Consider the following 12,466-nt stretch of genomic DNA (forward strand, 5'->3'; position numbering starts at 1 on the left):
CTGATCTTCTAGCAGGGATTGCAAGACTTTTGTGGTAACACTGGCTTGCTTCTCTGCCCAGCGTTCCGTGTTCACCAATCTACTTCTGTAGCAGTGTTCCGTGTTCGCTACTTTCAAGGTCTATCTCCATTACCAAGCCTGGGTTGCTCAACAGCACCAAACTATGTCCCCTCTCGTCCAGCCAGGACTCCACAATTCCCCTTTTTTGTTTTTTGAGCAAACCAGGTATAGTTGATGAGGTTGTTGATGATGATGAGAGCTGACATTAATTTTGGTCTTCAGCTTGCTACCACTCTTTCAGAGGCCCACACAAACTACGATACTAACAGTATAAGAACACAAATGCTAGTTGAAGACATAGAGATGTGAAGTGCATACCACAACCTGCTGGATATAAAGAAAGATTAAATTAACTTGAGAATGATACATACTGATGGTAAATCTGTTACCTAGCATATGGGTGTAGATTGATTTACTTGTATTCAATTTTCTTGCTGGATTTACTTGTATCCAATTTTCTTCCTGTGTGGACAGTGGGACTAAAGTACCGCTTGACCACAACATATCATTATTGTCAATGGGAGGGAATGCATCTCATCGCGTTAGGCGTCGAAATAGCAGTGTATCAATAATATGAGCTCAGTAAATTTGCACTTGGGTTATAGGTATACTTATCACATATACAAACATCCATAACATTTAGTATTGGCTATCGATATTAATTACCTAGGTTAAGATCAATGTATCTAGAACTATGACTCATTAACTATATAGGCTAAAATTAATGTACATAAAAGCATAAAGCTGCAAACATCACCACATCTATTCCCTGCTGCATCAAATGCTTCCGAAGTTTTGATAAATCAGAGTCCAAATACAACAATCTAAAGTCAACAACCAGAAATAGTCAATACCTGCAGAACTTACCAAACCAGAGACACAAAACAGTTACTTAGTCCAGACAAATCCGTTAGATCACAGAAACCAAATAAATCCATCAGAACACAGAAATACAAACACTGTAACATAAAATCACACGTTCAAGGTCGCGACCACACACACACACACAGGCACACCAAGTTTTTAGTGTAAATCCAAATATTGCAAAGACAGGACTTACAATAATATTCAACATTTAACAGACAAATTCCCAAGCCTCAGTTTCAGGAAGAGTACTCTCTTTTCAATTCTGGATTAGAAAGGACACTTTCCCTTCTCGTCAGGGATATAGCTCAATGCTGTAAAGCTTTTACTATGACTAACAAATAGGCAACAAGAAACAATACTGGAAGAATGCCTTTGCCTTATTAATGGTTCACGCTCAGAACTTTTTGGTCCAGTGATCACAGGTTCTCCCCGAGAATCCCTCTGTGCCGGCTGGAGGTCCTGCAGTCCCTCGGACCATTGAAGTTCAAGAGCAGCGTCCTACCTGGGTACCCAAAATCTATTACTAGAAAGCAGCAAAATAATTAACTTCCTAAAACTTAATGTTGGAGTTCTAGAAAGCAGGCATTCTTTACTGCAGTACTGAACGCACAGGGAATAGTTCTACTCAAATGTGTGTACCGAAAAGACACTCTTACTAGATATTTATGCCATGTTAACATACATAATCATTACATTTCTGCGAAGTACTTATCATTCTCCATTTCTCCCCCCCCCCTTTTTTTTTTTTTTTTTTTAATATTAATGTCTTTTGTACATGCATATTGGCACCTCTAGGCAGTTGTCAGGAGCCCTCAGGTGAAGGTTTATACTTTTCCTCACGGTGTCTGCTAGTTGACCTTTGCTCTTGTGCAGATGCAGTTCTAAAATCACGTATACCGTGTCCTCCAAGATTGCTTCGTTATACAAAAGCTGTTGTGGGAGATAATTGCCAAATATGCAAGGAATGTATTAATTGGTGTGGGTGGTGCACCCACTGCAGTCATCAGAGTACTTGCGTTTGCTGCAGTTTTTTCAGTGTTCCCTGTGTAATAGGATCATCCAGAGTGGATCTCTTCTGCTTCCATGTCAGAGGTTGCTCCCTGAGAGTGAGCGTGGTCACCTCTGGCATCGGATTCTGCGTTACCTTCTTTCAGCTCATGATATAGCTTCACATATTTTGCCGGTAACCATCGAGGGCCTGTTGAAAGAAGAACACACGCATACCCTCTTCCCCACATTATTAGTTCTACAGGACTTGTCCATTGTGATTCCCCAAATTCTTTATACCATACTTTTGGTCGAACCACAAATGGAGGGACCATCCCGAATTGACGGTCAGCTGCTGTTGTAAATAATTGATCATCAGAACGATTTTAAAAATTAAGTACATTAACTGTTCCTGTGGGGTAACACTGCCCATAGGATTCCCCCTTTTTTGTTTATTTAGCATAGCTTTGAGGGTCCCGTGGACACTTCCGACAAGGGCTTGTGCAGTAGAAGAATGTTGTATACCTGTAACATGTTGTATACTCCAGTCCTGTAGGAAAACAGAAACTGTCCGTGAAATGTTCCTTTTCTCCCATATGTGCCGTGGCTACCAGAAATCCTGAGAAAGTATCCACATTAACATGTACACAACGCAGTCGACCAAATGTTGATATATGTGTAACATCACTTTGCCACAACTCATCAGCTCGTAAACCACGAGGGTTCACTCCTGCACACGATGGTACGGGTGTAATACATTGACAGTCAGGGCATGCATGAACATTTTTTGTGGCTTGCCCCTGGGGCAAAGCAAATTGTTTATGCAAGGAAGAGGCATTTTGATGAAAGAAGTCATGAGATAATCGGGCTTGCTTGAAACTGTGTGGCAGTACTGCTGCCATTGTCAATTTATCTGCTACAACTTTTTCTTCAGTTATTGGTTTTAGTAGAGTAGTATGTAGCTATATATGCATTATAAAATATACACGTACACGATTTTCTAATTTCAATAGCAATTGCATCTGCAATGCATTGAACAATATTCACAACATGCAGCATCTGTGACAACATTGAGTGGTTCAGTCGAAAACAATTCAAAAAACGTGCAAGGCTGCTGATAGCTTAAAAATTTGTGTGGATCCTTCAACGACTAAAATAGATGATTGCTAATCTGATGAATTTGTTTGTTTCCGAAACACTGTTCGTGCTCCTTTAATAGGAACAGAAACACATCGGTGTTTTGGCTGCAATGAAATTTGAGAGAGGGAATGTAACAGCTTATGTTGTGGAAAGGTATAACGTATGTTATTTAAATAATCAGCTAGAGCGGCTTGCAGTGATAAGGATTCACTGTTTAAAGTCACAAAGTCATCTTTAGCCAGCAGCAGGCAAATAGTATCAACTTGCTGACAGTGATTCCAACTTTGTGCTATTAAGGACACTATGATGGGTACCTTTGAAGTCAATGTTTTCATGGGCGTATGAGACAAAAAGATTCATTCCAGAGTCTTCAACTTCTGCGTGTTAACACACCACTGATCGAAAAGAGGGTAAGGCTGTAAAACAAAACCTTCATAAATGATATACAAATTTGTTGGCAATTCGACATTAATTCTGAAGGTAAAGGCAATTGCAATTCTATCTGAAATCTTTTGTAAAACAGTTTTTGCTTTTGGCATTGATCTTCGGGAAAATAATAAATCTGAGTCCTTTTTGACAAAGTAAATAGAGGGGACAAATCTTCAGCTGTAAAGTCAATATTTTCACTTTTCAGCAGAGTGAATAACATCATCTAGGTAGACTATCTGAACCTTGGAAAGATAATAAAGTCCAGCTGTTTGTTCACAAGGAATTCTACTGCAGTAATTGAATTGTATACATTTTTTTGTAACCAAGTCCTTGAATGTCAGAAAGATGGTTCTCACAGCGCCGCTTCTGGGCTGGCTGGAACGGGCCGGCGCGCTGGGATCGAGGGAAGGGGGGGGGGAAAAAAGGGGGGGGGGGGTGGGGTGAGAACCGTGCCGCCGGTTGCCCGGGGGGAGCCATGTGCCCCACCAGGTGTAAGGTTTGCTGACCCGTTCGATGCGGTGACTGCTGGCGCGGCGGCTGTACAGCGTCTGAGGGACTGTGCAGTTTTATGTTGGAATTCACCTCGTTTTGATCTCAGGTCGGGTACGCCAATTGCTGTCGAGAGACCCTGTCGTGCACTTTCGGGATGCCAGATTTTTACACCCCACTTCCCATTTCTCTGGATTCAAAGGATCGTCAGGTTTTGGCAGATTTACTTCCCGCACTTCTCATGTTCGGTAGGAATTTCGTTGTATGTAGGGTTAAATTTCAGCAGACTGCTGCTCTGTCCTTGCTTTTGAGATAAGGACAGAGGTATAGCAGGTGCTTCTGAGATAGTCTCTGTAAGTTTTAGAGCATTTAAAGCTGTATGCACTGATTTCCAAGTAATGATTTCCTCAGGTATTTTAAACTGCAAGACTTTGTTCTTTCAAACTTCACTGTAAAAAAAATTCTTTAATGGAGCCTTCGCTCCTTTTCTCAGTGACTGTCCCATTCTCCAGCGAGCCGGGGGGGGGGGGGGAAACAGACCTGATTCCTGCTCAGGGTCTGTTGGACCCAGCCCCTGCTCACAGCTTTCTTCAGGTGGTAACTTAGTGGCCACTCCTCCGGCCAAACACCTGTACTTACAATTGTCATCCATTAACCTGTTCCACAGGACAGGCTGAGGCTTGTGTACCTCAGATAATGGTGGCAACGTTCCACTGTCCATCTAGGATGGCATCTCTTATAACACCGCTCCAGCGGGTAGGTGTGATCCGTGCCAGAGGCCCAGCTAAACATCTCGGAGAGGAAGCCTCATTTTCCCGGTGGGGGGGGTTGGTAACGATTGACATATGCTGGAACTGCGAGCTCTTGTCTTGAAGATGCTGCAAAAGTGACTGCAACAGATCGCACGGTTTTTGGTGTTTTTTTTTGTTTGTTTGTTTGTTTTTTTTTTGAGTAATTCGTTCTGGCCGGCATCAGAGGGCGTCGGGAGTGGAGACGCCTCTCTGGAATGTGGCAGGGGTGGATAGAGAGGAGGGGCCGATGTTGCAGGCCGCGCCCCAGGAGGGGCCGATGTCGTAAGCCACACCCCTTCTCCCTCCCCCTCTGGGGGTGGTACTAGCCGCTCCTCCCCTCTTCCGAAAGACAGTCGCACTTCCACGCCCGACTCCTCCCCGCTCCCCGGGGGCGGTCGTACTACCGCGTCCGGCTCGCATTTCGAGTTGATGTCTCTGGCAGCAACTTCCGGTGGGCCACCCCCCTCTGTGCCGAGACCGGAACCGCACGCTGCACTCGCTCGAATCTCGGCAATTGTGTTACAAGTGATCCCAGTCATCCCTCTCACGGCAGGTAGCCCGAAAACCCGTGCTAATGTCCCAGGCTTAGGCGCGTGATCTTTCCCGGGCTCCGGAGCTAGCATCTGAGCTGCAGCACACGCCACCTCTCGTTCAGCTTTCATGGCTTTTAAGGTCTGTAATACTGTTCGCCAGAGCTCGCGGACGGCTTTTATCTCCTTTTCCTCCTTGTCCTCCCCGGTTATTGTCCTTTCCCACATCGTCTCTCCTAACTCTTGCCATTCCGAGACGGAAATCAGTACCAGGGTATCCGCAAAGTCACCCCATCGTTGCCCCAGTTTAATCAACTTCATGAGTTGCTTTGCCATTGTGTCTATTCCTCTCTTAGAGAGAATACCGACGAGCAACGTTGCTGCAGCATCCACCTCCATGCCAGCGACCCCGGCCTCCACGTTAAAATTTAGCTGCGCCAGGCAGCCCCAGTGTGGCTCGAAAATCCCTGGGAGTCGGCCGTCCGTACCTGCCCTGCGCGTCCGCACCCAGGCAGGACCCTCCCAGCCGTTACTCCCACGCCCCCTCTCTAGCTGCTCACCGCAGACCGAGGCACTCCTGCAGGGAAACCGTCCATCCGCTGCTACCAAATGTAGGCGTGGGTAACGGACCGTTGTAACGATGTGACCCCAATATGAGTATGATCGTACAGCTTTATTAGTCAGCAAAACAACGTTTATGTAGCAAAACTATTACAGCATCTGAATGGTTAAAACCCCAACCCATATATAGGCAAAAGTACTGCAACTCGTTGTGATTGGTGCAGAGCTGCATCTCGAAGTGAAAACAGTACTGTGGCAGGAAACAGCAACGTGGCAGGAAGGAAGTGACAGTGTGGCAGGAAACGGTGATGTTCCCCCTGCTCCAGTGTCCCGAGCTCATCGCTCTGCCTTCCCAGCAGGGTTCCGTGTCAGCCGCTCCCAAGGCTCACCTCCGGATCAGAACCTGGGTTGCTCAACGCATCAAACTATGTCCCCTCTCGTCCAGCCAGGACTCCACAGATAATGTCCTGGGTTTGGCCAGGACAGGGTTAATTTTCACCAGACTCCAGGAAGGGGCACAGCCGGGGGGTGGGGGCTGACCCCACCTGGCCAAACAGAGCCCGGTATTCCATACCATGTGATGTCACGCTGGGTTCCGGTGGGGGGGGCGGGGCGGCAGGGACTCTCTCGCGGCTCGGGAGCGTGCGGCGCCAGTGCGGTCCGAGAGAGCAGGTCTGTTTTTGTCGTGTTTTCTCCTTATCTGTATCGTTGTTGTTCCTGTTTCCCTCTGTTTGCTGTTCTGTTAAACTGCCCTTATCCCGACCCACCGGTTTCTGCCTGTTTCCTTTCCATTCTCCTCCGCACCCTGGCAGGGGGAGGGGCGGCCGCGTGGCGCTTTTGTTGCCGGCGGCAGCCGAAACCAAAACAGTGGTGTACAATTCCTGTGAAGACACATGGGACCAGGATGCCAAACTGATGACCTTCACAGCTCCAAAGTCACTTAACATGAAAGAGTAACCGAAAAAATTCAACCATACAGCTTTTTTCCAAGATCAGCACAGCACCATTCTTTTCTTTACAAGCCAGGAATATGCCTCACCTTTATTATTTTGGACAGACTTCCAACAAATTTTCACTTCTTTCAACTGCCTGTGCTGCAAAGTATTACGTGTAGGACCTAAACATTAACTTAATGAGGTAGCAACAATCCCTCAGTTACACCAAACAATTAGAGCTTCTGACACTTCAATTAAAGTACTCTTCATCCTCTTTAAAACGTCTTTCTCCAGCAACGAAAGCGCTCTTATACTTTTATCATGGCATTTGGCAGACAAGGCTCTAAATGCCACCTAAACCAGCTACCGTATTTGAATAGGTATCTCTAGTGATTGGCTCAGTGACCAGTACTAGTAACGAGAACCCAGCAGCTACTGTCTGCTCTACGCTGCTGCCTGACTGCCAGTTAAGCACACCTATGCTTTCTGTCATGATGAATAACGAATACCATGCCCCAATGCACAGTGTAACACACAATGCTGAGCTCTACTGAGAGTTCCTCCTTGTAGTCACTCCTCTAAGTATACAGTTAAGTTGAAAATAGCAGGGCAGATATTGGTATTCGCTGTTTGTCTGCTACCTCTCTCGCCTCTCATCAGTCCCTCCCAGATACTCCTGCATTGTCGCCTCCACCTTTCTCTGCACAGTGCCGTGCAGCCATCTCTGCTCGTTGCGCTGCTGCCACTCGTGGACGCTGCGGTGCCGGTTGTAGAGCTTTAAGAAACCAGCATGCTCAAGGAGTTCCTTCTCTTTCCTTCTGCGGGCTAAGACAAAGTTTTCACTTGTTTGTTCTTTCACAGGCTTGGCTCTCTGTAAGAGAAAGCATGTCAGTGGTGAAAACATAATCAGTTACTCTGGTGATACCCATAAATGTAAAATTTCCACTTACTAAAATGATTGTAATTAAACTCAAGTAGATCCTTGCTGTTTTGAGAAGACAGGAAAGCGCTAAGATAAAGAGGCTCCTCAATAACACTACTCAGACAAACTTGACTTGCTGTTTTGGGGGGGACAGGAAAGCTCTAAGATAGAAAGACTCCTAAGTAATGTTATTTAGACAGCTCAGCCTTGGGAGGGCAGATGCACCAAGCTACAGACATAAAGAGGCACCAAGAGGGCAACGAGACCAGAGCAAAACAACCTGGAAGGACACGGTATACGTGATCTTAGAACTGAGTTTGCACAGAAACAAAGGTCAACCAGCAGACACTGTGACGAGGAGTATAAGCCTTCATCTTGAGACCCCCAAAGACCACCCAAGGACGCTAACAGACATGCGTGAAAGATATTAACATATGCTAATTAGTTTTTGGAAGAGTCATGAATATGCTAAGCATTTCTCGGAAATACAATAAATATGTATATTGTGATTGTATTTACCCTGAAATGACAGGGTGTTTGGTGCTCAACGTTTGGAGGAGAGATCCCCCGTGCGCCCGGCGCCGCAATAAAGAATCCCTGCTTCATAGTCTGCCGACTACCGAGTCTTCAATTCCAGCTTTTCATGGCACCTTTGGGTTTTATTTAGTTGGACACGTGACCAAATAAGCACATAACACCAAATGATGAGGGTTCAGGGTAACCAGAGGTAAATCCGGAGCAGCCTTGTCCGCCTACCCGCCAACTTGCGACCCTCACGGCACCGGCCCCCCTCGGCAGCCCCGCACCGCTCCGCTGCCTCTCAGCGGGCCCTGCCCAGCCTGGCACCGCGCTGGGGTGCCCACTCAAGGGCCCCTCGCCACCCGGCAGTGGAGCGGTCCCTCACCAACGCCAGGGAGTGCGGGAAGGGCCCGATCACCTGCCGCCACCTCTCCTCCATGGCCCAGGCCGGACGCGCCGCCCGTCGCTATAGCGACACGCAGCGCCGGAAGTAACCTCACGATGCCGGGGGCTCGCGAGGTGCCGCGCATGCGCAGCCTGCCGGGCGGGCTGAGGGGGCAGGTGGGGGCTGTCATAGCGGCCTGAGGCGGCCCCGGCCCCCTACGCCAGCGCTGCTGGGCCGCAGCCAGCGCGGGGAAGCCGTGGGGGCCACGGGTGCTCCGAGGGTGACAGAGCACGGGAGGGCCCTGCCGCGCATCCCCGGTGTCGCTCGTTAGCCTGCCGTTACCTCGTCGTGAGGCGCCGGGGACATCTAGCGGGAGCGCGGGTGGGTGCAGGAGCGAAAAGGTTTCGCATTAAACAAGCGCCCGAAGGGAAGAGCCGAGTTTTAATGGCGGGAAGGGGTTTCCCGCGCCCGCAGGTTGAGGGCGGCTTCGTGAAGCCCGCAGCTCCCGGGTGAGGGCGGGCAGGCCCCTGATAAAGGCCTCCTGAGGTGCGTGTCCTGCCGATGGGCAGGCTCTGGGAAATAAAAAAAACCTTGGCTGTGGATCAGCACTTGCTTCAAGTTCATCGCCCCCAGAGAAGTCACGGGAGAAAGCTGTTGGTGAAGCGTTGAAGCCAAGAAACACAGGTACTGCCAAGAACTTTGCTTTCTTGCAGATAATCAGGACTTGGCTGATAAGTTGAAAAAATATCCAAAGGAAGAAAGGTCAATGTTTAAAGTTGATCGTAAAGCTTGTCCTCATTCCATTGCAATCTGCAGTGCAGTTATGTCAGGTATCAGTGATGGGATCCTTGCATGCTCAAAGCAAGCTGTATAATACACAGAATTTACACACTGGAGTATGTGTTCTGCCACCACGGTAGTGCTTGCACTGGAATCTCTTGAGTTGATTTCAGTCGTGACTTACACTATCATCCTATTGCGACTTAGTCTTTGAGACGTTCAGGAGAGGGAAACAGCTTCGCAGCAGGGAACTGTGGCTTTCCTCCCTGAAAACTCTCGTATTTAGATGTTGGGAGGGCTGAATTTCTTGGTGTAGTATGGTTTTGCCTAGTATTTTATGGGGTGGTTAATGGGAAATGTTGCCTTAGTCTTAACATTTACAGAAAACCACAGAGCAGTTTGATGTTTAATAAATAAATATAGACAGTATACAAATGTGCAGTACTTCCATGTGTTTGAAATCTAAAAACAAACACAGAAGGGGTGTGTGGATCCTCCAGTCCCCCTATTAATGGTTTGTTTTTTTTTTTTTTGTTAAGTCACTCCACTAGCTTTGAAAATATTTCCTCCTGAAAAAGCTAATTTTAGTCCAAAGGCGTGATGGATGTCTTGTGACTTTGAGCTTGTTTTACATTAATGTTAGATGAAAAAAACAGATTCTCCTTAACTTACGTGCCCAAGGGGATCCTGGGTGCTGTGTTGTTCTCGAGGGTTTCCTCACAGGCAGGATATATATAGGATATATGTAGCATATGGTCTGGCCTGGGTTTGCTGGCTTGGATTCTCCTGCCTAGAGCCTCTCTCTAAGGAACAGCCACGGAACTTTCCAGGAAAAAGCCCTATTTGACACTCATGTGTCAACAACTGCACGAAAGCCAGAGTTTTAGATGCGGGCCGAGGTTTTCAACCGCTTTAAGCGGAATGCAGCCAGCCCCAAAAAGGGATGGAGTCGCCCCTCCTTCGTCTCGCTGTTCAGACAGATCAGCACAAAGACATGGCTCATGTAGCTAAACCCTAATAACAGGATGATGTGGTTCCTCAGGCTTGATCTGCCCGGGCTCAGCTGCAAGAACGCTAATGTCAGCACAAGTAGAGGGAAGGACGGCACCATGTGATGCGTTAGAGCAGCTCGGCAAACAAGAGCCGTTTTTGAAGAGCAAAATCTGTCGTGGGAAAATCCGTCAAGGACAGTAGGGCCTTTATGCTCTTCAGGGAAGCGTAAGAAGTTGATTGACATCAACTGATGCAACAATTCCCCCTTTGTACAAAAGAAACCTTTTACTTCTTCCTCTAGAAGAAAAATTAACTCGATTTAAGGGAACCAAAGTCATCCCCGCCCCTCATAAAAGACAAAACTTTCCCTACAGGGGCTGCCTGTTCCTTTTGTGTGGGATTGTGGTGGCTGCATGAGCCAGCACTGGGGCACGCCAGGTCCTTTCCTTCTACAGAACCAAAAGTCCTCCTTCCCCTGCAGATGCCCTGGGCTTCCCAGGCTGGGGCTCTGAGACGTTGCCTGTTCCTCTCTGGTTCTGAATTCCCCTGGGGTTTCTTCACCGGTCACACTCCAGACCATCTCATGCTCCTCTGGTCATGCTCCCTTCTAATCCTTCTACCAGCACCTTCAGGCAATCTTCAAAATACTTGCTTAGGGAAATCATAACTCCTGTTTTTGATGTCTTTTGGGTATTTTTATTCATTTTTTTTTAAAGGATTTTCTGTTTGCTCGCAAATACATGACTGGCTGAGTCAGGAATAAGGGTAGGAGAGTCACACAAACGTGTCTCCAGTGACATAAGTAGCAGAGCTCAGAACTTAGTCTAACATACATTAAAAATACAAGTTAAAAAAAAAAGCCTTTCCTTAAGCTGTGTGTCACAGCCAGTACCTGCCAGCCGTCACCACATGTCTTGGTGCAGAGCCACACAGCCCCAGCTGCGGCAGGAATGCGCAGTTTCCCCGGACAAAGCAGCCTCACATCTTGGCTCTCATCTCTCACCTTCGTGATTAATTTGAATTTGTGCTGCTGGTATGTTCTGAAGCCAGAGTCCTGCAAACGTTTCATCGCCCAGCTGTAAGCAGCATTGACTATTGGCGTTCTCTGGGGTTATCTATAATAAAGCATGTGTTTCTGTTGCAGCTATGCGTCTCCCCAAGGAACTGCATGGCAGCAAGATGCAAGCTGCTAGTGTTGGCGCATCGTTTGGAGATGAGTAATTCTTCATGTTTAATCAACCCTGAGCTTCGTGTGTGGGCTGAGGAATTTTGAGTTGGAGCCCAGGAGTTGCTGGTCAGCTTTCAAATATTAGGAGCTGAAAAGAGATCTGTGAACTTTCTGAGTGAATAAAGGAGGCAGTTGATGGGACAGGTCTACGTTTGGTGTGCACGGGTCGTGCTTAGTCGTGGTTTAAATGTAGAAGCGCAAAGATCAGAGTTATTCCCTGACGACGTCTGAACCAGGCGCCATCAGACAAATGCTCTTTTATACCCCCGACCCGCATAGCGGAAGGGACGGGAAGAGAAGATCAGCTGCTCTCCTCCCTCCACGCCCGTGGGTGAGTAGAGAAGATGTTATTCTCCTTTCTTTCTCTCAACCTTGAAAGAGCAAAGACTAACCACAAAAAGGGAGCAGAGCATGAAGGAAGGATGAATAATCCGAGCATGAGAAGATCATCATGAACATGACAGTGCATCTCAGGGCTGCTCCGGAAGCATATTTACACAGTTTGGTGAATCCAGCCATTAAAACTGCACTTATTTCTGAAAAACTGCCTGCGGTCCTGCCCTATCTTTCTGCCTCAAGCGCTCTCCTCAGAAAACTTACAAGGGCAAATGCAGGGTCCTGCACCTGGGGAGGAACAACCTCATGCACCAGTACAGGCTGGGGGCGGACCTGCTGGAGAGCAGCTCTGTGGAGAGGGACCTGGGTGTCCTGGTGGACGACAGGTTGACCATGAGCCAGCAGTGTGCCCTGGTTGCCAAGAAGGCCAATGGGATCCTGGGGTGCATCAAGAAGAGTGTGGCCAGCAGGTAGAGGGAGGTTCTCCTCCCCCTCTGCTCTGCCCTAGTGAGGC

At 47.7% G+C, this 12,466-nt stretch overlaps 1 protein-coding gene across 1 annotated transcript in view; it reads right to left on the bottom strand.

Annotated features, from left to right (window-relative positions):
* The window catches only part of LOC104335611 (cilia- and flagella-associated protein 53), a 64,445-nt gene extending 55,640 nt beyond the window's left edge, over positions 1-8,805 (bottom strand). Inside the window, 3 exon segments of the mRNA XM_075446291.1 lie at positions 7,431-7,660; positions 8,616-8,696; positions 8,731-8,805. Coding sequence (XP_075302406.1) covers positions 7,431-7,660; positions 8,616-8,696; positions 8,731-8,805 — 386 coding nt within the window.
* Positions 8,806-12,466: the final 3,661 nt, after the last annotated feature.

The sequence above is a fragment of the Opisthocomus hoazin genome, chromosome W (genome assembly GCF_030867145.1).
Source record: "Opisthocomus hoazin isolate bOpiHoa1 chromosome W, bOpiHoa1.hap1, whole genome shotgun sequence".
NCBI classification, from domain to species: Eukaryota; Metazoa; Chordata; class Aves; order Opisthocomiformes; family Opisthocomidae; genus Opisthocomus; species Opisthocomus hoazin.